This window comes from Protopterus annectens, chromosome 13.part0 (assembly GCF_019279795.1).
Source record: "Protopterus annectens isolate FY-2018-M chromosome 13.part0, PAN1.0, whole genome shotgun sequence".
Taxonomy (NCBI): domain Eukaryota; kingdom Metazoa; phylum Chordata; order Ceratodontiformes; family Protopteridae; genus Protopterus; species Protopterus annectens.
The window spans coordinates 281,961,509-281,988,936 of NC_056747.1; the positions used below are offsets into that span (position 1 = coordinate 281,961,509).

General features: G+C 39.1%; 1 protein-coding gene across 2 annotated transcripts in view; it reads left to right on the forward strand.

Annotated features, from left to right (window-relative positions):
• SSBP4 (single stranded DNA binding protein 4) overlaps positions 1 to 27,428 on the forward strand; it is a 1,807,268-nt gene that overhangs the window by 674,203 nt on the left and 1,105,637 nt on the right. For both annotated transcript variants that reach the window (XM_044053843.1, XM_044053842.1), the window contains exon 4: positions 11,985 to 12,069. In XM_044053843.1, the coding sequence (XP_043909778.1) occupies positions 11,985 to 12,069 (85 nt within the window). The remainder of the gene's footprint in view (positions 1 to 11,984; positions 12,070 to 27,428) is intronic.

Below are 27,428 nucleotides of genomic sequence, written 5' to 3' on the forward strand. Positions count from 1 at the left end.
GTATCCCACATTCCTATTGGAAGTAGGAAGAGTTGTATACTAGGTGGTATTCACATTTTATGCTAATTAGATGCCCAGATTTTTGGCTTGGACGTTCCTGATTTTCAAAGGCCTTTACACATTGTCTGTGGGTTGAGAGTTATGCACACAGCCCTGTTGCTTATATGTACTGACTTCAGAATCACTGCACCTCAGGGAAGGGGAAATATTTCAAGATATGGCAGTCTCAGAGTTAGTATACATTCCTCCTGTTTGTACTTAATTGTCACTGATCCCTAGACTGCATTTACAGCACTTGAACTTTCAGTTGGACTCCCATTTAAAGTGAAGATATCACCTTTGTAAAATGTTTATATAAAAAAAATGAAGAAGCATAGCTGAGCTTACAAAATGCACTTCTAATGTGCAAAGTAGATTAAAGAAGTACCAGTGCAGCATCAGCAAGAAGACAAAACTAAGACCAGGTCGAATCAAATTCACGTCAAGATCAATGTCAAAATCAGTGCCAATTTCATAGGTTAGTACTAGGCTAACTGCTCTACCGAGTCATTTTAAACCTAGCCAATTATTCCTTGTGAGACTCAAACCCTGCACCTTGTGTTTGTAAGGCAAACACCTCAACTATTAGGCCACCCTCCCAGTCAGTGGAAACTTCTCAAAGAATCTGCCTTGTGTTGAATTTAGAGTCGTCTGAAGGACTTAAAATTGCCTCTCCACATTTGCTGACTGATGTCTTACAGTGCATACTGCTGTCCCATATGATCTGATAACTGTAACCATGTCTTCCTTCACCACGTTCTGCCTCTTTGCTTCTCCTTCATATTTTTTCTCCACTAAGGTTGTCGCTATTCCTCTAATACTGCTATACTATAAATATTAATTTATAGTAGGTCTACAGTTAGCAGTTCTACTGACAGATTCACCCTATTTTTCTTTATACCTTGTTCAAAACCAATACTAGCTTACAAGCTAAATACCAAAATAATCCTCAGAAATTCTGGACCACTTTAAATAAAATACTACAACCAGGTCAAACTAAGACCCCTCAACCAACAGCAAGTAATCCCCTAGAATGTATTGCTACCCAGTTTAATAAATACTTCATTGACTCTATCAAAATCCTTACTAACCAAAACTTCCCATCACTGCCCATCAACCTAACGTCTCTACTAGATAATAGCAGCACATTCTCCTTAAAACGAGTCCCAACCTACAACATACACAAATACTTGCTCAGGCTAAAACCCACAACCCTGGCAGCTGACAACCTACCCACAACATACTTAAAAATAGCAGCTGAAGCCATCGCCTATCCAGTTTCCCTACTAATTAACCATTCCATTCCAAGCAACGCATCTCCAACCTCTGGAAAATCGCTCACATCATACCCCTATACAAAGGATGTCCCTCCACCAACTTCTCTTAACTATCGGCCCATAGCAATCCTATCCCCTCTATCAAAAATCCTTAAAGGTGTGTTCACATCCAAATACTTAACCATCTCCTAGACAACAAATTACTTAGAAATACTCAGCATGGCTTTCACCCCTACCATAGTACTACCACAGCCCTTATTAGCTTCACTAACACCATCAGTCAACTTAGAAATAAAGGTGAGCTAGTATCAGCAATCTTTTTAGACTTATCAAAAGCCTTCAATACAGTGTCTCATAACAAACTGCTGACTGCCTTGTCCAAACTGAACCTAAGCTACTCCACTCTAGCCTGGTTTCAGAACTACCTCATAGATCGGCAACAAGCAGTACGGTGGAAGAAAGCTCTTTCTCCCTTACTACCAGTGACTATGGGCGTGCCTCAAGGGTCTTTTCTCGGTCCCCTCCTTTTTAACCTGTTTAGAAATAATCTCCATAATGCTACAACTCTAGCCACTCTTATACAGTATGCAGACGATTCCACTGTCATATGTTCTGCCCCAACTCCACCTGAACTACAGAACTTAACCCAAACATCCGGCAGTGCTATTGAGTCATTGTTAGCAGATACCCAATTAATCTTGAACCCATATAAAACTAAACTCATGCTCTTCCACTCCATTAAATTCAAAACCCAATCCACTTACTTCAACATCACATCCAGTAATAAGACTTGAAATGAACCAGTACCATCCACCCAACTTCTCGGTGTTGTTATTGCTCAAAATCTGAAGTTCGACTTGCACATTGCTCAGACTGTAAAAAAAGTACACCAGAAAATAGATCCCTTATACAGATGCAGAAACTAACTAACCACAAACTCCAGAATAACCACAGCCAGAACTCATCTTCTGTCAACTTTACTATATGCCTCACCCATCCTTACTAACCTGTCCAAATCAGACATAAGCAAGCTAGATGCCTGGTATAGATAAGGTAGCTAAATTTGCCACTAGCTGTCTTCCTAGAACCCATCACTGAAAGGCCCTAAGACAACTATCTTGGTTAGAACTACCCCACCAACTCATTCTCCCAAAAATCTCTACTGCCCACCAAATGTACTATAGACCCGATTAAACACCAGCTCTACAAGGCCTCCTCAATCCCCATATAAGTATCTGTCCACTAAGTTCCACTAATAAAGCTCTAATTGAAGTAACCAGGAGTAAAATAGCACAGGTGACTCTCTATACTCCTACTACATTGCTAAACTGTGGAATGCCTTACCACTTGAAATTAGAACCATAACTAGCTTAAAAATCTTCAAGCATCACATTAAAGCCCACCTCACCAGTTCCTGGACTTGTACATGTACTGGGCATGGGTAGCCCAAACCATGGAACTAGCTGATTTTAAAAGTTTAATTGCATATGTAATGAGCAATGAATTTAAGCCATATGACTACCTTATGTTATAACATTTCTTTCTCACTGTTAATATCTGCCAGATTTTAAATCTTCAGTTTGCTATGCTACATGTATACAAGACTAAGTATTGTAATTGCACTCTTATTGTATACAATGTCACTACCTGTTACTACTGTAAGAACTGTCTTCTAGAAGCATTGTTATACAAGATTATTGGTCTCGTCTCCCACTTGACTAATTTACTATTATGAGTGTCTGCTACTAGTTTTTTCTTTATTGTATTATACAATTTTCTTTCTACTAACAAAATAGTTTACTAACAATGGAGCTTTTCTCCCCGGGCCTCCTCAGAAAAAGGGTTTTATGGCCAGTCGGACTCTCCCGGTAAACGAATGTAAAATAAATAAATAAAATAAAAAGTTTGCAAGTGAAGTGTATATAGATAATGGTTGTATTTGTTTGTTTTATAGGTGCAGGATCTTTTCTCTCAGTTACATGACTTCTCAGCAAAAGGTGTTAGGTTTCCTGTCATTATTTCCTGAGCTATCCACTCAGTCTCAATTTCAGATGTCTCTAACAGTGGTTATTTTAATGCTATTTGATTCTGCTTAGGAATTAAGGGCAGTGCAATGGATGATTTGCAGTTTGAGCTTCTGCTGTGCAAAAAAAATCTGATATGTAATGGGCAATAAAATGTTAGAAGCCATAAGACAAATTCCTTGATAAATCAATGTGGGATTTGCAGGTCTAATATGGTACGCATTAAGTTGTTGGAGTAATACAGATATAACAGATGAAGGAAAAATCATTGTCATGTTTAATTTTTAAGCAACAGTGTAGGGATTGATAATTTGTACTTGGCATGCAGTTGTGTAGTAATGACAAAATGTTTAGCATTTGTTACTTTTGTCTGTACATTTCACTATTTTCTGTCTTCCAGAAGTGAAAATATTCATTGTCTGCAGTGTAGAACTGTACTGTCTGTGCCTGTCGTGTCTTTGTCTTACCATTTAGTAGCCTTATTAAAAGTACTGACGTGTACTGTGGCTGAGTGTATGAATTCAGTCTGGGGTATTAGCTCAGTCTCCACTGCAGAGTCCCTTCCAGACCGGACGTACCTGGTTATCAAAGTGAAACCGCAAACTGCTACATCCATAGTAAGCTGAAGTAGCATTGCCAGATGAACAGGGATATTTTCATTTATTAGCTGCGTATCTTTTTTGTAAATATCTGTATAATATTGCTATACATACACATTACGCCATTACTTTGTTCTCCACTACTGCATACTGGTGTTGTATTCGCTCTTCAGAATCCTTATTACTTTTTGCTTTAAGGCATATATCTTTTGTATTTGTCATCTTCATCTTTATCTTCTTCTTCTGTCCTCTTCAGGCTGAGACTGGTCATTTGTAATCAGTGCTCTACCTCAGTTAAATTTTGTATGCAGCTCAAGAGATGAGTTAATTACCTACACCTTCTAATAAAAGTAAAACAATGTGTATAAAACCTTTGCTTTTTTCAAAGTTGCAGTACAACCAAGGAAAGAGCAGCTTTGATTTAGAACACTACCCCACCAGATGCGCAGTAGCAAGTACTGCCCAAACCCCTCCCAAGATCCTGCACATGATGTTATTTGTTACTGTACGTCTGAATAAACATAAGAAGACCTTTGTCAGCAAAATGAATATTCAAAGTATTGAATTGTAGTTCATTCAAAATAGTTGAATGTACATGCTGCTGTAACTGCGCAGTCTTTTTTTTTCTTTTGGCTGTTCCCATTAGGGGTCGCCACAGCGGGTCATCTGTTTCCATTTCTTCCTATCCTCTGCATCTTGCTCTGTCACACCAACCACCCACATGTCCTCTCTCACCACATCCATAAACCTTTTCTTAGGCCTTCCTCTTTTCCTCTTACCTGGCAGCTCCATCCTTAGCATCCTTTTCCCAATATACCCAGCATCACTCCTCAGCACATGTCCAAACCAGCGCAATCTCGCCTCTCTGGCTTTGTCTCCAAACCGTCCAACCTGGGCTGACCCTCTAATATACTTATTCCTAATGTTGTCTACCGTCATCACACCCAGTGCATAAAATGCCAAGTATAGTATAATATATAAATATATACGCATACAGAAAGTGTCAGCAGCCCAAGAAGGCATCTTTACTGTGTGTATGTAATTTTCTAAAAATATAGAGAAACAAGCTAGTAGAAAAGCTGTCTGTTAATTACATAAAAAAACTGAATGCAATACATTCAAAATAGTACACTTTAACATTCATTCATATGTATTTCTAGCACCGTATCTGTGCTGCGTCAGCTAAATATTGTTCACAGATATTATGAGATGTATTGCAAATAGTAAGTATAGTGCAATTAGTTAATTGTTCAAGCAAGCTTCTGACCTGGATCGGAACGCAACACATAAAGGCCGAACAGAAGCAACTGTAGTTCTTGGTAAAAAGCAGCAGCTTTCATGCTACTTCTGTAATGTGGCGTGCACAGCACTTGGCATCAGAGAGAGTACATAAAAACATACTTCTGTAATGTGGCATGTGTAATGTGGCGTGCACAGCACTTGGCATCAGAGAGAGTACATAAAAACATACTTCTGTAATGTGGCATGCACAGCACTTGGCATCAGAGAGAGTACGTAAAAACATACTTCTGTAATGTGGCGTGCACAGCACTTGGCATCAGAGAGAGTACGTAAAAACATACTTCTGTAATGTGGCGTGCACAGCACTTGGCATCAGAGAGAGTGTGTAAAAACATACTTCTGTAATGTGGCGTGCACAGCACTTGGCATCAGAGAGAGTACGTAAAAACATACTTCTGTAATGTGGCGTGCACAGCACTTGCATCAGAGAGAGTACGTAAAAACATACTTCTGTAATGTGGCGTGCACAGTACTTGGCATCGGAGATAGTACGTAAAAGTAATGTGGCGTGCACAGTACTTGGCATCAGAGAGGGTACGTAAAAGTAATGTGGCGTGCACAGCACTTGGCATCAGAGAGAGTACGTAAAAACATACTTCTGTAATGTGGCGTGCACAGTACTTGGCATCAGAGAGGGTACGTAAAAGTAATGTGGCGTGCACAGCACTTGGCATCAGAGAGAGTATGTAAAAACATATGTTAGTAGAAAGCACAAATTTCGCTTGTCTAAAACGCAATTCACAAACTATCAGAAAAGGAGAATATGAATCCCTGACTGAATTATTATTTTCTGCTTTCAAAATGGTTTTATGTGCTGCATATATTTGGGGAACTGGGTCTTGGTGTGATGTGTGTATTCATATTTCATTTGCTGGGATGTGGGTCTGGGTGTTTAATGCCTTACAAGATATGCTGTTCAAAGTGTTGTGGAGTACTGTACAAAACTATACTAAAGAAACATAGGGGGGGTGCAGCAGGGCCCCTGCAAAAGCGAATACTATACAAAACTATAAAAAAGAAACTGATTTTTATGAAATAACTTTAGCAAAAAAACACAGAATAACTCCCCCGGAATGAACTTTTTTTTTTCCAGAATGGCACAGTACAACCACATAATGAATATTCACAATGCCACTTGCAAATCTGCATGGCTTGTCAATCATGCATGATTACCATGCAATGTCACATGGTCTTGACCGGTCAATCAAATTTGCCACACCCATTTCTGCACAGAAATGCCAGTGGGGTAGTATTCTAATACAAAGCCGAAAGAGCTTTTCTGGTTAGAAGATAGTAGAGTTGGAATGCTGTCACTAGCTGATACTGAAACGCAGATGTTGGGGTTACATCTAGAGCAGCTGGTGACTGAAGCAGACAGTGGTAGTGCTATGCCAGACTATTGAGGATGTGCACTACCATTTATTATGTCCATATTTCTTGAGCATAACCATAACTGTCAGCCTCTTGTCCCAAGAATCAGAAGGACACAGTCGTGTTACAGAAGGCATTCATATTGAATGCCATTATGTGGAATCTATGCTGCTGAAATCACTTTGGGCAATCCTTAAGGCTGCACTTCTCAACTCTGTTTGGGGGTGCAGGGGCTGGCTTGCCCCCTGCAAAAAAAAAAATAAGATTTTTGTAAAAATTGCCAAAAGTGGTATTTGCAAATGTATTTTCAGTAAAATGGCATTCACTGTAAATGCCTCTGATTTATTGACGTGAATCCAAGTTGGAGCTGTGGTTTACAAATTTGGTGGCAGGCCCTGAATGTTTATTTCTTGTACAGAAAGCAGACCATGTAAGTGGATTTGTGTAGTAGTGCAGGTTTTGATGAAGGGACAAAAGCATGACTCTCTGAAATTTGGTATAAATTTATACTGCCAGAGCTCATGCCTCAGGTTTATGAAGTAGGTTCATAACTTTTTAGGCAGTGTCAAGAATCAACAAAACGGCATATTGGTGTTGGAAGGGTCTACCGGAATCATTTTAGTACCTATCACCAGCACTTCAGCTGGTAGAACAAGAAAATTGGCAAGGTATGCTTAAAATATTGGAGCTTAACTTTGCTAATCAACTATCAGAGTCCCAATACTGTGTCCATAGTGGGTCAAAGATGACTGTAAGACCTTGGGCCTTGGAAGGAAAGTCACTTAAGAGCAAGTCAAGATCTGTACAGCATATGCCACTGACTGATGTACAACAATGGAGTGATGAAGCTCACAGAGGCCTGGGTACAAGGGGGTGAGGGTAGGGAGTGGCTGAAAACCAATCTGAATGGACCAGATTAGATAGCAGGATAGAAAGGGAGAGAGTGGAATAGAAATGTGGTTGGAGGGAGGAAGGGTTAGAATTTATGTACTGTGACTCTGTTTGTGTGTGTGTGTGTGTGTGTGTGTGTGTGTGTGTGTGTGTGTGTGTGTGTGTGTGTGTGTGTATGTTATGCTAAGATCCCCTTCATCATGACTCTAACATTGAATTACAAAACTAGAACAGCAAAATTATCCTAGTTGTTTCAAGAAATGTAAAGTACAAATCTACAACAAATCAGAGGCTGTGTATTATGCCTTAACATTATCTTCTATAAAGTTCTTCAAGCGGTCTAACTGCAGTGTATATGTTAATTATGCAGGACACAAAGGGTTATTATTGTTAAATCTGTATGGCAGTATTGTGGTTCATACATTTCCTCATGAGCTTGTTTATTTTTAGGAGAAGTTTCTGCACAGAATTTGCAACACAGAACACCACAGACATGACTCACAGCTGGATGTGTTTAAATGAAAGAACATGCAAGCTATTAAATAAGTTAGCAGATCAGCCAGGGAAACCCATGCTGTGCTTTGCCTGTGGATAAGAGGAATGTTTCATTGTGTCATGCATCTGATGGCTTTTCACCTTTCCATTCCAGCATATTTTTTTAAAAATCAGAGTTGTAATTTGCTATATTCTAGCAAACTTTGCAATTGTTTCTCATTATAATCTCTCCTTTGACAATCACGTTGCCAAAGTGGTTAGAAAGACCTTCTATATAGCCCACCTTATCATGAAAGGGTTCACATCTAGATCAAGAGACGTCATTGTGCCCCTCTACTCATCACTTATCAGGCCCATAATTGAGTACAATGCCCCATTTGGGATGTACCTTACCAGACACCTTCAGCAACTGGAAAGACCCCAAAAGTAACTCACCAAGAGGATCAAGGGGCTCAAACAGATGCCCTATGCAGTTCAGCTAAAGAAACTCCAGCTCTACTCAGTTGCGTACTGCCTACTCAGAGGCGATCTGTGTCTGACGCATAAAGCCATGTCCAACCCAGAATTAATGGACATGCTTCACCTCAGGAAATCTAAATCCCTTAGAGCTACATGCTCCAGGGACCTGAACCTCAACACAGAAATAAATAGGACATGCTGGAGAGACAGATTCATATCCCAGAGGCTCCTCTCACTCTGGAACAAAATCCCAATCCATGTCAGACAGAGCCCCTCACTGACCCTCTTCAAGAGAAATCTTGACGAATGGATGGGAGATCGTAAGTTTACCCCTGGGATCTCTTCTGTGTCGCTGCTTGACAGAGGTACAGTAAACAAATCTTAAAAGGGCTACCTTCTGTGACCTACTATACAAAGGCACAGTCAACTAATCTAAAAGAGTGGCGAAAGCCAAACATACTCTGGCTAGGCTTATAAATGCCCTAGGGCAGATAGCCTAGTATCAACCTATGAACCTATTACAAAAGGAAAGTAGGAGAAGCGTAAACTCTGACTCAGTGCCAGGGTCTGCGGTTCAATTCTGATCTCTGATCACTGTGTTCATGAAGTATTTATGTTCTCTGTTCTTGTCTGTTAGTATGTGTTTACATTTACCCTTGTGGTCTAGGCCAGGGCTTAAAGTGGTATATTTTATATTACATTTGTTAACTGGGTAGGTCAACTGGTCCTAGGACCATTTTCAGTCAAAGCAATGATGTTATAAAAATGACAAGTATATACAGTTGGTTAACATACCTAAAGAATACATTAGCAATGAAAAATGTTTTAAAAAGTTGATGTGAGGCAACAAATAATGTTGTGTGGATATGAGATAAATGCATCAAGAAAATTAGATGCTTTGAGGAAACAGTAGAAATGCAAATGCAGACAAATAATTTGAGCAGGGTAACAATCCTTAGCCAAATATTGTGAACAATATGGCATGTGACATGACCAGTCTTGTCTGTCCCATAAATTATTTACATGCAAGCACAGTTTTCATCTGTAGTTGTGAGTTTATGTCATGGACTTGCTTCATTCTAAGACCCATATGCAGTTGCATATTGTGTTCCCCTAGTGTTGATTTATATTATAAGGTCTACATTGAGCAGTGTATGGCTCCAAATGTCTAGATTATATACAAAGCATTACAAGCCATGTAAATTGCAATTGCCATAATTAGAACGCTCAGTGGTAGGAAAAGTGTATAACATTGTGCCTAGTTTTCATGGTATTCTACAGTGGAGTATATGGATGCATGTGAAGTCACTGACAACACTTAGTGTGATTCAAGTCCACAGAAAATTATTTTTTTCTTGAGGGGCAATTTATAAGTATCAACTCCATGATTGCTTAACACTGTGAAAAAGTGCAACCTTGATGATCATGTTTTTTAATTGACTTTGATTTTCACAAGTAGCACTCGAAGTGTGCCTGTCTTAAGCGAATTGACTGACACACACGGGCAACCACTAATAGTCTATTACTTGTAACAATGACTTTATTTCATAAGATTAATATTTCCCTTTGAATGTACTGTATACATTGTCTTTTTATTTGGGACACTTTTAAAACTGGTTCTTTAGACAAATGAACTTATGAGCTTAATGTCGTTTTCCTGAAATTGGTAATCTCTATCCCTTTCTCTTTCTATGAGAGAGTACATGCTACATTGGGGAAAAGACCAACTTTATTTCTGATGGCTATTCATAAATGAGGAAGATTAACACAAGTCGTATTGCAACAATTTATCTAATCTCATCAGTCTGCTCCCTTCTATTTGTGGCAAATCTTTACCTGGATTGCCTTTTTTGGGCAAAGTAAATGTACTGTCGTCCAACTATTTTTGTTCTGTTGTCAGTGTTGTTCATACTTTTTGTCATTGGGCAATATCATAACAAAAAATAGTACCCAGAGCCCATAGAGTGGACACGTGGCTGGCCGGTATAGTTCTGTAGTTTGGAAACAATGTATGAGAGACTTACACACTGGGATGCTGGAAGCAAGATTATTTGCATATCACTTATTCTTCTGTTACCCGAATGGGATGAATTAGGTATTAAAGAATGACTGTAGCATTATTGCAAGCTACAATTATTTTTGGGAAAAAATAATTATACTATAGCAAGCATGTTTAAAAAATCCTCTCCTCTTTGAAAGGAGCAGGCTTGTAATCAAGTCACACTTTTGGACAGTTTTTTTTTTTTTCCAGAAGTGTAGCTTTGTTGTGTTTTTTATTTCAGTGAGGTGGTTTGAGTTTTCCCTGCATGGGCCTTATTAGGGTTTGTTGTTTGGTGTGTTTAATTTACTTTGCTACATCTGTTGTTTGAGTTCACTCTTCTACTGTTGGACTTTGTACGGAAACAGAGTAGCCTTTTATGGATGTCTGCACTTCATGGTCGTGCAACCCTGGAGTTTGTGTATTTTAGAAAAGAGAATGCATGTGGAGAGTAAAACTTAACAGTTTTGTGGTAAATCAGTATTTGAACTACATTGTTTTATTTGTTTCAACTTTTTGTCAATATTGGTAGATTCTAGTGACAAATGTGATCCCTCCTAATAATGGACTTCCATCAAATTTTGTTGCCATGGCACGCCTTCTATAGCTTTAGAGAACAGTTTATTTTTTGTTCCGTTTTCAATGCAGGACTGCAGTGACGTGCAAAAGGATTTTTGCAAGGGGAAGAGGGTGGTATCCAAGTAGAGGTGTTGCACTGTTTCTGGCAAAATCCCACCTGAGTTGAATAATGCATTACAGTACAAGATTTTTATGCTTATATTAGACAATATGCAACAGTACTTTTGTACGGAGAGTTTATAACCATGACTTTGATTGCAGTGAGGCTAAGTTGCACCTTTTTTAAAAGAAAAGCAAAACTTGCATGGAATGAGCACTTCTCTTTGCTAGATTGTTTTGTTTGGTTGTCTTCACATAATGTTAATGTACCCACTTTCCACTCTTAAGATGTCATCTGTCTCAGGGCAACATTTGATATTAACAGTAAGATTATCAATGTAAATTGGCAGCCAAAAATAAAGGGGTGATATTTCTGCATTTATACAGTTTTTCATCCAGAGTAACAACATGTGGAGGAAAAGGTGAATTCCATCAGTGGACAAATTGCCAGGTTTTATGGTGCTGTCCTTTACAAAATTACATGTGTATAGGAACATCACGGTACTATAGACTTCTGATGCAAACTAGGATCATCCATGCTCAGAACTCGTTAAGCAGAGTAGTAGATGGAATGTACAGCAACAGAAATATACCCAGAAAGATGCACAGTTTGGGGGGGGGGGGCCTTCTAATTCCCAAGTATGTGCACCTCATTGCATTTATAGAGGTTTATGTTCATAGAGTAATAACTTGCCTGCACAGTATACCCTTTACTTCTGTAAGGGCTGTGATTTATGCACATTTTTTAACCTTCACAAAACAAAAAAAGTTCATTGTGACTATTTATTGTCTTTTTCTTTTACCCACGCAGTGTGTTTTGGGACCTGTACTGTGCAGCACCTGACAGAAGAGAGACATGTGAGCATTCGAGTGAAGCGAAAGCCTTCCATGACTATGTGAGTGAAATCCTTTATCTGCAGAAGGAAATGTCAAGGCAGTTTGAGCTGATTTTTTGTGAAGTGCTGGTTCTTAAATTGTAAAATATTTTTGTGTTGCATTTAATGAGAATCTCATCTGTGGACTTTGGCTTGATGCTGTTCTTTGGTTTTGGTTATATTCAGAGTTTTCTGCTGTTTTGCCGTCTTTTTAACCTGAAAGCTGCTGCACAAAGGCAAATTATGAAGGCAATTTTTTCTTAAAAAGAAAAAAAAACACTACCATATGTGTCATATACTTAAATAAGTGTTGTTTTCTGTGCAGCCTTTTCGCACAACAGCATTGTTTACATTTTGCAAATCATCATAAACAGGTAATATTGTATTAAATTTTTGCTCAGCTGAAGGTAGACATCTGTTACTACACACCGTAGAATCCCTTGTAAATGGTGACATCTGAGAAGTAGGCAGACGTGAAATACAGCAGACAATACTGCATCTAATGCCAAGCCAGTTATTTTCCAGATGTGCTTTTCTTCAACCCAGGGAAGGCGTTTGCACCAGCAAAAGTTAACTCCCTGCAAGGCATTCCCTTTCTGCTCTCTACAAGGTGTTGCAGTGTCATTCAAAGGATTCTGGGATTTCAGGAAGTAGATATCATGAAATGTATGTCATACATTTTGTTGGTGTGAACTGTTGAATCCGCATTTGCTGTTGACAGTTAAACTTTAGAAACACATTGTGGCTGATAAAAATAGCTAAGAATTGGCAAGGCTGTGAAATGTAGCTTTTGAACAAGAATTGGCCTTTATGTGAAGACCAAAAAAAACAAACTGTAAGATGTAGCGTTGGAAGGTTATAGCTGTAATTTTTGAACTAGCTGACAGTGTTGCACAGCCAAGTAGTACACACACCCAGCATTAGGACTGTAGATGTAACGCATATTGTTAAGTGATGAACTGTCACCAGTTTAAGTTTCATACTAACAGGCCCCAGAGGTGTGAGTAACAGGGAGATTAGAGTAAATGTGTTGCTGGGCCTCACCAGCTGTTAATTTGCTGTCTGCAGAATAGCCAAATTGACCATCTGGGCTGTGACTGACCAAGGTCTGTGAATACTGTGGTCCCTGGTATGACTGGGTGCAGGGTAAGGAGTTGGTGAATGTTTTGAAAGCAGTTTCATTTTCACTGGGAGAAAGCATGAAATGGTTCATTTATCACAGCCATCTCTGACAGGAACTAGGAAATTGTAAATGCAGTGAAATCAGTGTGCATCTAAGTGGACTATGAAAAGAGCACACAGCTGTTTATATGCCCATGGGAGAGCAAAGGGGAAGATGAGAGCTAAGGCTTGCTGAGTTTATCGTTTGCATGGGGGGTTAGGGTCAGGGCTAGACACTGACCTTTGCCATGCATTTTGTTGAATGTTATTTGTGAAGATGTTTACTGTGATTGGGGCCCTAGTTAGAGATAAAATAGAGTGAGTGAGATTGAAAGATGTTTAAAGATGGACTGCGGGTATACAAATTAATTGATGGGTTTATCAAAATGAAATTCAGTGAATCAACACAAGTAGAAAGCAGAGTTTTCCTGTGTATGTGGTTGTTTGTGTGCGTGACCTGATGAAGTCTTTGCCTTGTTTTTGTATTAGAATGTGTGGGGCGGCTGTCCCTCTTCTCCCTAGTACTCTGAGTTTCGGGAAATGTCCATTTCTCCCATGGTACAGTGATGTCTGAGGTCATTATATTAAGTAAGGGACTCTGGGAGCATGAACCCTGTTTGGGTGTGTGGGTGTCCCCTGCCTCCCACGTATAACACTTTTTCATTAAACAGGGCTTATTCCGAGAAAAATGATTTTGGTAGGTCTGAAGTGGTTGTCAGTGAATCTTATTTTGTCAAAAGTGACCTGCAACTAAACATGCAGTCCCTTTGGAGGCAAAAATAAATTAGAAATGTTCTTAAAATCCATCTGTAGTCTACCTCCAAACCGAGGACAGCAAATTTATATAATTAAAAAGGATGTAGCTTTCTGAAAAAGGTTGGTAGAAATTGTTAAAGGGCATTTTTTGCCATTATGAATTGAAAATCGTTCACCCTGGATGAGCAGTGGTCTTCACATACATGTTGTTGCTGTGCCTTGCATTGCAGAACTACTGGAACAGATAATTGGCAATTTATAAAGATGTTAAAAAGTAAAATAAGTTTGGCATGAATGAACCAGCCATATTTGGAAGAAACAGCTTGATTCATTCAATGGTACAATGAGCCATTAAAATAGAGAGGGTTGTACCACCATTAAACCCAGACTACGGAGTCCCCACCACAAACACTTTCTGCTGTAGTCTGGATTTACAAAGTCTGTGCCATATTAGGGTTTAACTAACATTGCTGAAGAATTTCAGTTACTAAAGCATTCTTCTTGCTGTTTAGCGTAATTATGAGAACATGTACAACCTAAGGTTGAGTTACTTAATTACAAATTTGTCAGTGTACCTTAAAAGTTGTATCTGTGAACTCGAGTCAGGATTTAAAGTCAAAAAGGATTTGCAGTGAACAAGGGTAGCATGTATTTGCAGTTGCTGTGTAGTTACTGAAGTATTACGTTCAGACTTAATTCCAGTGTTTCTTAGCACAGATTTGTGACGGACACATAAGGATTATTTGAGAAACATTGTATCTTAAAAGGACAGTTTCATCCAGAAGTTGAAAGTATTCTTTTCATAATGTCTTCCTATTTTTGTGAATCAATAATGCAGTAGTAATTTTAGTAATGTTCTTAATTTATTATATATCCAAAATAGCTGTGAATGGGACTGGCGTGTTGGTTCAGTTTTGTTCTGTGCTGCTTGCTCCCACAATGCAGTTTGCTCTCATACTGCGAGAGAGAAAAGCTGCAATAAGCTAAGGTGGTTTGTGTCTGCATTTAGTTGTAATGGCAGTGCTGTGTGAGTCACTGGCTTCTTGGTCTTCTTCTGGAAGTAATATCAGTATGTCTTTTTCATTGAATTACTTTGATTTGTGCTTTTGAGTTTAATTGTAAACTGATGAAAGGTCTTTCATGTTGTGTTTAAATATTCCAGATAAATCAGCTCACCTTTGTTTCATTTAGGTATCCAGAGATGTGCTAGCAAATACTCATGCCAGTCCAACACTGTCTTCATTAGTTGTAAAGAAGTTGCAGTGCTCAGTTTTCTGTGCTGGACGTTTGACACATCCTGGACTTGGTAAAGCACAGTCACGTGACTTTTAGGATTATATTAGGTCCCTAATCTTGTGTAATTCAATGGATAAAAACAACACTTTACTAGCCAAAACTGAGAGTACTTAATGAGGATGTTTATGTAGTGCTCCAGTGTAACAGATTTCTGCTCTTCCTGTAAGGATTTGTCTGTCAGCTAGCTCTATGAAACAGAATTGCACTTCATCTGTACTGTGCGCTTTGTAACACTTTACTAGCTCAGAAAAACAAGTGTTTGGATGTAAAAACTGTGCATAGTAGCTAAACTTGAAAACTACATAAAGTATGTTGTCTCCCCATGCTGTGCAGGTTAAGATGAATTTCTTTCTGGAACAATGAAAGAAGAGAATAGAAAGGCAATGGTGGTACCTTGATTTGTGGCAAGAAAAAATGGAAATCAGTTCAAACATCCTCTTATGATTTATAGGTTGGCTATTACTTCATCACTAATCAGAACTCTGCATTTTCTCAGTAAAATCTAATGTTTGGAGATATCTGCTCACTCCAGCCTATGTACTCCATGATGTAATGTGTTGCAATAACTGCATTTATCATTGGAACCCACCAGTTTTTACCACTCCTACAGTTTGGATCCTGATCGTTGACATCCTTGCTAATGTTTAGCATTGTGAAGGCAGGCCTGTTTTCAGAACAGTAGTGTGGCTGACACTCATTTGAGTGAGTTTGCTGACTTACCAGTGATTTCACTTTTTCCTCGTGTTGGTGAGACCAGAGAGTTCGGGTGTGTGTGTGTGTGTGTGTGTGTGTGTCTGTCTGTCTGTCTGTCTGTATAAATGTGAGGATTATGAAAGTTTTTTGTGGGAAGACTGTTTGGAAGATTCTGGATTCTCCAGACTTGCAGCAGACCTTTTTATAAGTTGTCCGTTATCCATTCCCATATGTTATGCTCTTCATTAGCTGTTGAGAATAGGGAATGTATCGATTCTTTCATATGGATGAGGATATCCCTTAGTTTGAACCTTTGTTTCCTCCCAGAGGTGGTTTTGGAACCAGTAAAATCTCCTGGTTTTCTTTAGGATGGCAGAAACCAAGGGGAGAGAGCGGCCTTCATACAGTAAATGTGCATCGTCAGCTCAAGTACTAGGCAGGCAGTATGATTTTAGGAAGATGGGACAACTTTTCATCTCTTATCCAGGAGAGAAGGCCTTGCTCTTGCCAGTGGATTGCCAACTACATTATGTTTTCTCATCAGTCAGTCACCACCTTTTGGCAGCTAATGCACTCAAAGGTGTCTTTGCCAGAGGGGTGTCTTCCTCTAATGCTTTCTTTCAGAATGTCTGCTATGCCAACAGTTGTGGTGTGGCCATTTGGTCCATGCTTTACACTTCTACCAAACATTATTGCCTTGATCATACCTGTGGGGGCTGGCTACCTTTAGGAAATCTGCTCTGTAGGATTCGTCCATCTGAGTTTTAGTCTGCGGACCAACATAATAAATTCGAATGACAAGGACTGGATAGAGTAAAGCCGACAATAAGCCACAACAATATAAACTCCAGTGGCAACATAACAGAAGAATGGAAGCAAACGTAAGATCCACTAGAAACTGTAATAAAATTCAGGATTGTGTGCATTCTTCCAACATGGTACTTCATCAGAATAAATTGAACACAAAAATGCAAGACATTTAAACTCAGACCAGTCAGTAAAATTACACATCACATGATACAGTAATTACTTAAACAATCAATCTGTTTAAAAAGAAAACTTCCTAGCTAAAATAATTTGTCTTTTTTAAAAACATTTTATATTGATAGTATCATTTAATCTAGAAGGTTATCGGCCTGTAACTTGATTTGCCACAAAGTTTCTTGCTTTTCAAGTGTGTTTTTGCAATCCCCACCCCTACACTCCAATGCTCCATGTTCTAAAACTGAAATGTAAAGCTTTTTGAAACAATGACAAACCTGTGAATACTTAAAAAGGGCATTACAATCATCCTTTGTTTTGATGGAATACAAATGTTCCTTAATTTATACCCACATTCACAGGTTGAACAAACTGCAATATATTTTTCTTTGGTGGTTTAAGTCCTTGTAGTTGTTGACAGTACTTTCCATTAAACAGAAAAAAGTTGTTCTCCAACATTAACTCGACTAATAAACAACACATGTTAATGGTGGAATTAGAAAAAAAAGTCTTCTAGCCCAAAGACTGTCTAAAATATTCCAAACATGTACAGTAGGAGTACTAGTGTACAATGATTTCACATCAAGGGTAGACATAATGAACTTGTTATTGTAAATGTTGAAATTATTTTAATAAATTCAAAAAATCGCATAACATTGTCCAACTTTTGTACCAGAGGGTTTAAAAGGGAATCTAAACGGATGGAAATTCCCTCTCTAGCACTACGCGAGGCAGAAACAATAGGTCTGAAAGATAATGGAAACTGGTCAGAATGATGTTTAGGTATACCAAAAAGAAGTGCTGTCATAGGAGCTTTGACATTCATAAATTGATGCATCTTAATGGAAATACATTGATTGTTCAACAAATCTAACAATATGTTAGCTATAAATTTAAATCTGGAATGAATATAAACCAAAGAAACTTGTTTGTTTTCAGTTTTATTTTCTAACATGTTCTCTGTAGCAGCAATATAATAAGATGAGATGACCAGTCCACTGCCTTTATTGGCCTTTGTGAATCTTAAATCTTGTTTTTTAGTTAATTCAAATGATGCACTTTTTTTCTTTTTTGATAAGATTAAAAAAAAAAACTGTAAGTAGGTTTTTTGTTTAACAAACTGGTATATTTTTTCACAAAAATCATGAAATGTAGCCGGTCTGATTTTAAATGTCTTGCATTTTTGTGTTTAATTTATTCTGATGAAGTCCCATGTTGGACAAAAGCACTCAATCAAGAGTTGTTTTAAGTTTTTGGTGGATCTTGAGTTCGGTTTCATTCATCTGTGGATCAACCACTGGTTTCTTTCACCCTGGCAGTACTGTTCGGCATTCAGCTAAAATTTAGACTGATCAGGAAGGGAATTTGTGCTTAGATATGTCAGATATGTTAACTTTATTACTTGACCTGCTAGAGGTCCATTGTTGATGGATTGGGAATTCCATTCACTCATCCTTCTGTAGAGAAGTGGACCTTTTGTGCATGGGAGCTTTACAAACTCCTTGTAAATTGGGTTACCATGTGCTCCTATACCATTTGTTTAGTAATGTGGTTTCAAATTTAGATTACTATTAATATGCATTTAGGTGCTAACTTAATGGTGGTGGTGGGGGTCATTTGGCATACTGCTGGAAAGAGTGGGTGTGTGTATGTATATTTATGTACCCAGTGTGCTATATGACTCTGTATGTTAGCTAATTGGATTGTAGTACCCAGCATCTAATCCATCAAGTGTAATAATGCATCAGTTATTTACTGATGCTGGGCTCTAAACTACATTTAGGTAGTATTACAGGGAGAAAATGACTCTGGAGGTAAATTTTTCCCTGTTAAAGGGTATAATTGCCCTTTAATGCATCACCTTCCATTATCATTCTTTCACTGAAAAAAGTTGCGTTGGATTTGTTTAAATGAGTCATTTACATTTTGACAAATGTTTCTTTCTGGGAGAAGTGGCATGCAGTTTCTTGTATTTGGTAATCCAGTCAGTAATTTTGTGTTATCTTTCCATAATTAAATTGAATTTTCTTGTTTTGATTAACTTTTGTGGCAAACAGTAGCAAGATGCTTTGTCAATCGTAGCAACTTAGCTGAAATTTACATTTTACTTTTTGGCAAAGGTGCAACTTTCTTTTGTAGTCCATTTGTACTGTGTGATACATTCATCTGTAATGTAGTAGCTCTGATAATTTTTTTTTCTCACTTTTAGTAGACCAGATAAAACATTTTTGGTTTTAGCAATCAACTATGATACTTTTATATAAAGGCATCATGTGTTAAGCGGTCCAACTAGAATAGTGCCCTCCTTTTTGTAATTTTCTTAGGATATGATATCACATGTTTTATGATCACACTTAGATGTAGCCTGTCAACTTTACTAATTATGCTACAGGTGTCTTGCTTTTTTTTGGCCTATTTGTAAAGCATATTGCTTTCTTTAGTTTTGTTTAGATGTTGCAGTTTGATACTGGAAGGGAACTGCATTGCTACGGTGTGCATTTAGTATCACAAAACTGAGATATTATATCTTGGTTTAGTGGCTGCATCTAGCTTTTGAGACACGGTCTGAAACACAAAAATTTTAGTTTTAATAGCCAGTTTGGCCTGTGCTTCTCTTGGTGCGTGACCTGAGATTGTTATTTTTGCTTTTAGTGTCTCAGCTAAGCTGTTAATTATGTGCTTTTGATTTCCAAGCTGTGGCGTTGTTTTTGGCATCTTAACAGCAATACTGCTGGGTTACTTTTTTTAGTCCATCTAAGGATAACTTTTTTTTTTTGATAGTACAGTTGACTAGCAGTAACTAGCTGTTTAGTAGGCCAGATTAGGTGATATCTATAGGGTTTGCAGCTCAGGTGGAATGCTTTGTCTAGGTTTTATAGCCAAGGCTGGATGCTTCCTCCTACAGAGTTTGCCAAGCCAACAGCATGTTGCATATTTTATAGTTTTATGTTGGGATAAAGCAGCTTTCTTTTCCATTACTCTGAGAGACAAGATTTTGGCTTGTGTAGTTTGTCTGAGGTAACTAACTTGCTATTTGTAACTCAACCGAGCTTCTGTACCTTTTTTTCATTGATACATGAAGTTTTGATTTGGTGGCCTACATAAAAGGCATAGTCTCGTTTTTTAGTAACCCTGCTAAGATGAATCTGTTTGATTTTCATGAGTTGGTTAGAATGCAGTCTCTGTCTCTGTCTCTCTCTCTCGGTAATCAAGTTAAATGTAGCATTATGCTAGTATACATCTGAACTATTGATCCGAGTTGTGCTTTGAAATTTGTAATGTAAACTTTGCAAACATGAAAATAATTCTGTTGAATTATGGTCTGACATTATGCACACACAGAACGTATACCTTGTAGAACATCACTTGCTTTTTTTCTTGTAAGTTAGTTTTTGGTTAACTAGTTTGGCAAACTACCGTTTCACAGATTAAGAGGTGAATATCGAGGGAGCTGCAGTTAGTAATTCGCCGAAGCTGCATTGATTTGATTTTTGTGACCCACGTTAGGTGTGATATTCATTTTTTTCCCCTGCCTTTAGGAGCTCATCTGCATTATTTTATTTTATTTAGAACAGGGAGATGGACTGGCCCACTAAAACCTGTTTTCAGCTATAACCTCTTTATATATAATATCCTAATGAGAAATCTATAGTATTTTAGAAAAAGTCCATACTGTCACAGACTAACTAGCAAAGAAAAATGCTTCTGTCTTACATATGAAAACTGGGTAAGTGGGAGAAACCTCCCATGCCAGCACACTTTTAAAAAGTGCACAGGTAGGGTGATCTCCTGTAGAAAATGAGGGAGCTAAATGCAACAAGTGCAATCCTCATGGTGTCAGGACTCGGGGGGGCGTCGTAGAGAAGCAGCTACCTTGCTGAATGTCTCAAAGCGAGACATAGGTGTCAACATACTCCTAAAGCACAGATGAAACAACCTTTTCAAGAGTGTTTACCAGTGTTGACAGGAGAGAACAAAAGTGGCTCAAAGGAGCATACTGCTGTCAGAGTTCAGTTCTAGCACAGGAATTTTATTTACTTTGAGATAAAGGATCTGGAAGTAGAATCTTTAGAAAAAGGAAGATGCATACAAATGGAATATGTGGGAACAATATATGCAGAACAGTGTTCAGGAGGAGGAGTGAAATTTTAAGGGAAGTTGGGAATTGAACAATTTATGTAAAAATTTTAAGGGAAGGCAGGAATTGAACAGTTTATGTAAAGTTAGAGTGAATGAACATTGTCCAAATGCATACTGCTTTTATTGGTTTTAGATTTCTATCAATGTATATATACCTATTGCTTTTTTTAAAAAGTCATGTTTACTAAAAACATTCAAAAATATGTTTACCATTTCTCAGAAATTTGCCTGTTGTAAAGAAGAGATTGGGCGGCACAAAGGTATAGCAGTTAGCATTGTCACCTCACAGCGAGAGGCTCTACAGTTCGATTCTAGACTGAGGTGCCTTCTGTGCAGAGTCTGCATGTCCTCCCTGCATTGATTCTAGACTGAGGTGCCTTCTGTGCAGAGTCTGCATGTCCTCCCTGCATTCGTGTGGGTTTTTGCCTGGTGTTACGGTTTCCTCCCACATTGCAAAGACAAGCAGTAGGTGGATTGGGCGCTCTAAATTGGCCCTAGGTGTGAATGTGTGCATGTGAATGTGTGTGGTGCACCCTCTGATGAGGGTTGGGCCTTGTGGTAGCAACCTAAGCACATAAAACCCGTAACTGCTGCAGAAACTGAGTGCTGAAAGGTGCTGTGACTGCACAATGTACCACATGGTGCATAAACGGGGGAGAGAGAGAAAGAAGTGATTGCATATGTGTATTCTGGGAATGCAAGCAAGTGTGTCATAGTATCATGTCCTCAGAAACTTCAGAAATAGGCTGTTATTCCTAGGTTTAACAAAGGCAGGAATTTCCTTTAATAGTTCTGTTTAATACAGTTAAGCTGGAAAGAGAATGAGGTAGCTAAGCCAGAACAGGAACCTGTATTAATTTGGCTGTATTAGCTAATGTCATTTGTTCTTTGAAATAATTGTAAAAAAAAATTACTTACTACTAGTAAAAACTTCACATTAGAAATGGGCTGTGGGATTGGTTGAACAGAGGCTTCCTTAGTGGATAAATGCAGTAACTCTGCGAAAAACATATTTTTACCAGAGTTGCATTCCAAGTACACCTGCTGCCCTTATATGTCTGGTAGTTAATACCAAACGAATATCCAAATATTTTTTAAAGTATCTCTACTTCGGACTTCAAAGTGGCCACATCTAATTATGCTGTTCTACCTTTTATTTTGTTTGTAAACTGGGTAGGTAAGCTGGCTCCATCTTCCTTTTCAGTCATGACCCTGGCCAAAATAGCAAACAAAATAGAGCAAAAACACAATTAACCTGTGGAATTAAAAAATATCTATAACATTAGTGGCTCAAAGAAAAGGTCATCATTGTATTACTTGCGTACAAATGTCCCTGAAAGTGTACATGTATAATAGGTTGATAAAACACTTCTGTTAAATCCTTTCAGATCAGAATGTTATGCACAAGAAGTGCTGTTGTACAAAATAAGTGTAATTTTAAACAAGTAACTTCTGTATAAGGTTAATGGTGATCAGTGCAGACCTTTCAGCCATGCCAGTTTACTAACTTCCGTTACTATTTACCCATGTATGCTTCGCTGTCACGAGTTAACTACACTGGTTATGGCTAAACCAACTTGACTGACAGGCCGAGCAGTTATAATTACTAATGAAATTAAAATCTCAGTTGAGTAGTAAGGTTTGACACTGAATAATATCAGGAAAAGTTGTTAGTTTATATGTAGATATCAACACCTGTTTGGGAGCATTAGCTCCAGATAGAGTTTTTAAATTTTATCCACACTACTGCAAGATAGTGGTTATTATGAAAGCCGTGTTTCACTCACACTTTCCCAATCACTTGTGTGATTTTTTACTCAAACATTCAGTGCACGTGTATTTCAGCAAAATGCATCAGCCTTATGTGGTATCTGTGCAGGGAGTTGGACTTCAGTTTCTCATAGCAGATCCATAAATATATACAAGTCTGTGCTGATTTATCAAAATTCACAAGCATCGACTTTCAAGTAAACAAGTTCAGCATTTCAAAAATCAACATAATGAAAAACAAGTAAAATAAAAAATGTAAATCTCAGAAGGAAATGAGCAGATTCCTTTTGTGATTCAAGCACCAAAACCCCACCACACAGTCTGACATAATTTGCTTGAGTAATAATTTTACAGAATGGGTTTTTCTAATGCAAGGTGAAGGTTAGGGTAAGTGGCAAAGTCATATTTAGCACCTGTTAGTAAGGTGCTGCAGGATAGCCTCACATGTAGCACACATTAGTAAGGTGCTGCACGGGAGCCTCACATGTAGCATGCATTAGTAAGGTGCTGCAGGGGAGCCTCACATGTAGCACACATTAGTAAGGTGCTGCAGGGGAGCCTCACATGTACCATGCATTAATATGGTGCTGCAGGGGAGCATCACATGTTGTGTGCATTAGTAAGGTGCTGCAGTGTAGCCTCAGATGTAGTGCACATTAGTAAGGTGCTGCAGTGTAGCCTCAGATGTAGCGCGCATTAGTAAGGTGCTGCAGGGGAACATCACATGTTGTGTGCATTAGTAAGGTGCTGCAGTGTAGCCTCAGATGTAGTGCGCATTAGTAAGGTGCTGCAGTGTAGCCTCAGATGTAGCGTGCATTAGTAAGGTGCTGCAGGGGAGCCTCACATGTAGTGAGCATTAGTAAGGTACTGCAGGGGAGCCTCACATGTAGCACACATTAGCAAGGTGCTGCAGGGGAGCCTCATATGTAGCGAGAATTACCATGGTGCTGCAGGGAAGCCTCAGATGTAGCGTGCATTAGCAAGGTGCTGCAGGGGAGCCTCACATGTAGTGTGCACTAGTAAGGTGATGCAGGGGAGCCTCATGTAGTATGCACTAGTAAGGTGCTGTAGGGGAGCCTCATATGTAGTATGCATTAGTAAGGTGCTGCAGGGGAGCCTCTTATGTAGTAGGCATTAGTAAGTTGCTGCAGGGGAGCCTCATATGTAGTACGCATTAGTAAGGTGCTGCAGGGGAGCCTCACATGTAGCATGCATTAATAAGGTGCTGCAGGGGAGCCTCACATGTAGCTTGCATTAGTAAGGTGCTGCAGTGGAGGCTCATATGTAGCATGCATTAGTAAGCTGTTGCAGTGGAGCCTCACGTAGCACACATTAGTAAGGTGCTGCAAGGAAGCCACCTACACCATCTCATTAACACATGCTGACCCTAATACTACACCTTAGAGTAGAAAAGCCCTTTACTCAAAACTACCACTAAACAAGACACACTGATATCTGCACAACATTAAATCTATCCTACACAGAAAACCAAGAACCAAGCACCAAACCTTGTTTAACGAACCAGTAAAGCAACTTCTCCCAGCACCAGTTAACACAATACAATTTTATTGAGCGCTTTCATCAGCATCAGTCAGCTGACTTCTTCCGAATAAAAACACATTCAACTACAGCCATTTTATATGGAAACAAATCACATGACCTTAAAGTTAATGGGTAATAAAAACTGTTAAATAGAATTTAAAACACCAGAACATAAAATAATAATATTAACAATAACCATATTAAAATATTAACACCACCAGTGAACACAAACCAGCATGTGTATGCACCCATGAACAGAACTTCTGGCACACTTCAAAATAAAAATAAAAGGGAAAGGAATAAAATCCTTTACATAAAAAAACAGCAGCAGCCTCCCTGTACAAATGACCTGTTACCCTAGTACAGTTTGCAAACTATTAAATCTGGTAAGACCGTCGTTTCAAAAAACTACTGAGACTAAGGGCGTCATTAAGTCCCGGAAATTTGATGGCATTAAGTTTAATCTGCCAAAACAACACCCTAAACTCTAAATAGTCTTCCCATGGACCACTACGTGGATCCTGGGATAACCAGGAACTTGAATTCATGTCCAGGAAATTGGATAGTATGTTTGTATAGGGCATTATTACTATTACAAATCCTGATATCCCTGCCATGCTCAGAAATCCTCTCTCTCAGGCATCTCTTGGTTTTACCTATATAAAATCCTCGACAATTACAACACAGGGCAGCGTAAACCACTCCCATGGTAGTACAACAATATTTCCCTTGTGGTTTAACATAAATATGATTCATTTTGATCTTTGTATTGGTACAAATCAGGGAGCACTGGGCACAAAACCAACATTTTTGTACCACCACCCTGTTGACATACCACGGGGTTAGTCTGTTCATAGGTTCGTAGGTAGGTACTAGGCTATTGGCCCTAGGGCCTATACAAGCCCAGCCAAAAAGGTACCCTGGCTTTTGCCATCCAAGAAAATTATTTTCCTGTGCCACTGTTGAGCAGAGCCACAGAAGTGATCCCCAGGGTGAATTTCCTATTTCCCATCCAGTCATCAAGATTTTTCTGAAGAGTGCTAATGAGGAGCTTTGTTTGATATAGATAGGTAGTTTGTTCCAGAGTATAGGAAGTCTCTGGGACAGGAATCTATCCCTCCGGCATGTTTTGTTTATTGTGGTGACAAGGTTTAGGTCCCTAGAGGTTGTAGCTCGGAAGGATTGGGATTTCTTTAAGTGGAGCATGTCCAACAGCTGTGGGTTTGATATAGCTTTGTATGTTAGGCATTGATTATCTCTGAGTAGGCGATATGCGACGGAGTAAAGCTGGAGTTTTTTAAGACTGTCTGCGTAGGGCATCTGTTTGAGGCCAGTAATCCTCTTTGTGAGGTATTTCTGCGGCCTTTCCAGTTGTTGTAGATGTCCTGTGAGGTACATACCAAAAGGGGCATTGTACTCTATAGTGGGTCTAATGAGTGATGAGTAGAGGGGAGCGATGACCCCTTTTTTTCTGGATGAGAAACCTTTTGTGATGAGGTGTGCCACGTAGAAGAATTTTCTGACTGCTGTGGTGAAGTGATTATCAAGGGAGAGACTACTGTCCACCTGTGTCCCAAGGTCTCTTATCACACTTTCAGTGTTAAGTGTACTACCACCTATGTTGTAGTTCATGGGTACAGAGTTTTTACCAAAGGGGATGTCCACATCGTTAGGAGTTTGGATTATGGCTCCTAGTTTGCAGTCATCTGCGAACTTCATTAGCCAAAGACCTTCTGTGTTAGCCTGTACTTCAGAGAAGTAGATACAAAACAGGAGAGGACCCGGGACTGATCCATGTGGTACTCCACTAGTCACTGGTCTGAAGTCGGATTTGGAGTCTGCTACTTTCACAGTGTGGGTTCTGTCAGTGAGCCAGTTGGCAACCCATCTTGTGACATAGGGATTTATACCTAGTTTAGTGAGTTTACCTATAATTTCAGAGTGGGGGATGGTGTTGAAAGCCTTGGCAAGATCTAGATAGGTTATGTGAATCACCTTACTCTCATCTACGGCTTTGGTGACAGCTTCAAAAAAGTCTGTCAGGTTTAGGAGACGTGATCTGCCTTTTACAAATCCGAACTGGGTGGGGTCCAGAGTTTGGAGATTACCAAGGTCTTTGTTTATAAGTTCCATGAAGATACATTCCATGGCCTTGCAGACCAGGCTCCTCAGGCTAATGGGGCAGTAGTTCCCGGGGTCCATGGTGGCTCCCCTCTTGTGGAGTGGGATAACAGTCACTGTGCGCCATTCAGTGGGCACAAAAAGCCTGAGGTGAGGCTATGATTAAAAATGGTACTTAAGTGGGGTGCCAGTTCATTCTGTAGTTCATGTAGAACACAGCCTGAGATGTTGTCTTGTCCCATGGATGCTGTGTTCTTGGCTTTGGAGAGTGTGGTTTTTATCTGTGCAGCCGGAATTACATGAACTTTGCATTCTTCCGTTATAGAGATGGGTCCTTTAGTGGGTAAGAGGGGGGTAAAGTTAGCACTGACCCAATCTGCCAGGATGTTGGCAATATCAGTTGGGTCTGTATATTTTGTGCCATTGTGCTGTAACTCAGAGCAGATCTGAGTGTTGCCATTGAGATTCTTGACATAGCTATAGAATGCTTTGTGGTTGTCTTTAGAATCAGTGGCGATTTTGTTTTCCTAACTACCTTTGGAGGATTTTATCAGGGATCGCAGCTTCTTACTGAGGCTGACCAGGGAGCTCCTCCACTCATTGGATTTTGCTCTCTTATGCAACAGTTTCTTCCTTCAGTTGTACAGTTTGTTTATGGCAGGGGGCCACCAGATTGGCTTCCTTTTTTTTGAAGGATAGCGTCTTGGTTCTGTTTGGGATAGCACGATCCATGCACTTGTGTAAGTGCTTATAAAGTGCAATTGTGTAGGATTCAGTAGTCATAACTGTATTGTCCATCTGCATGGGTGTCATGAAGTTCACCACTTCTGTCTTAAGAAGCATGAAGTTGGCTATGGAGAAATTTTTTACCGTGGTTTCTTTAATGGGGGGTGGGGTGGGAGCAGGATATGGATATCTAG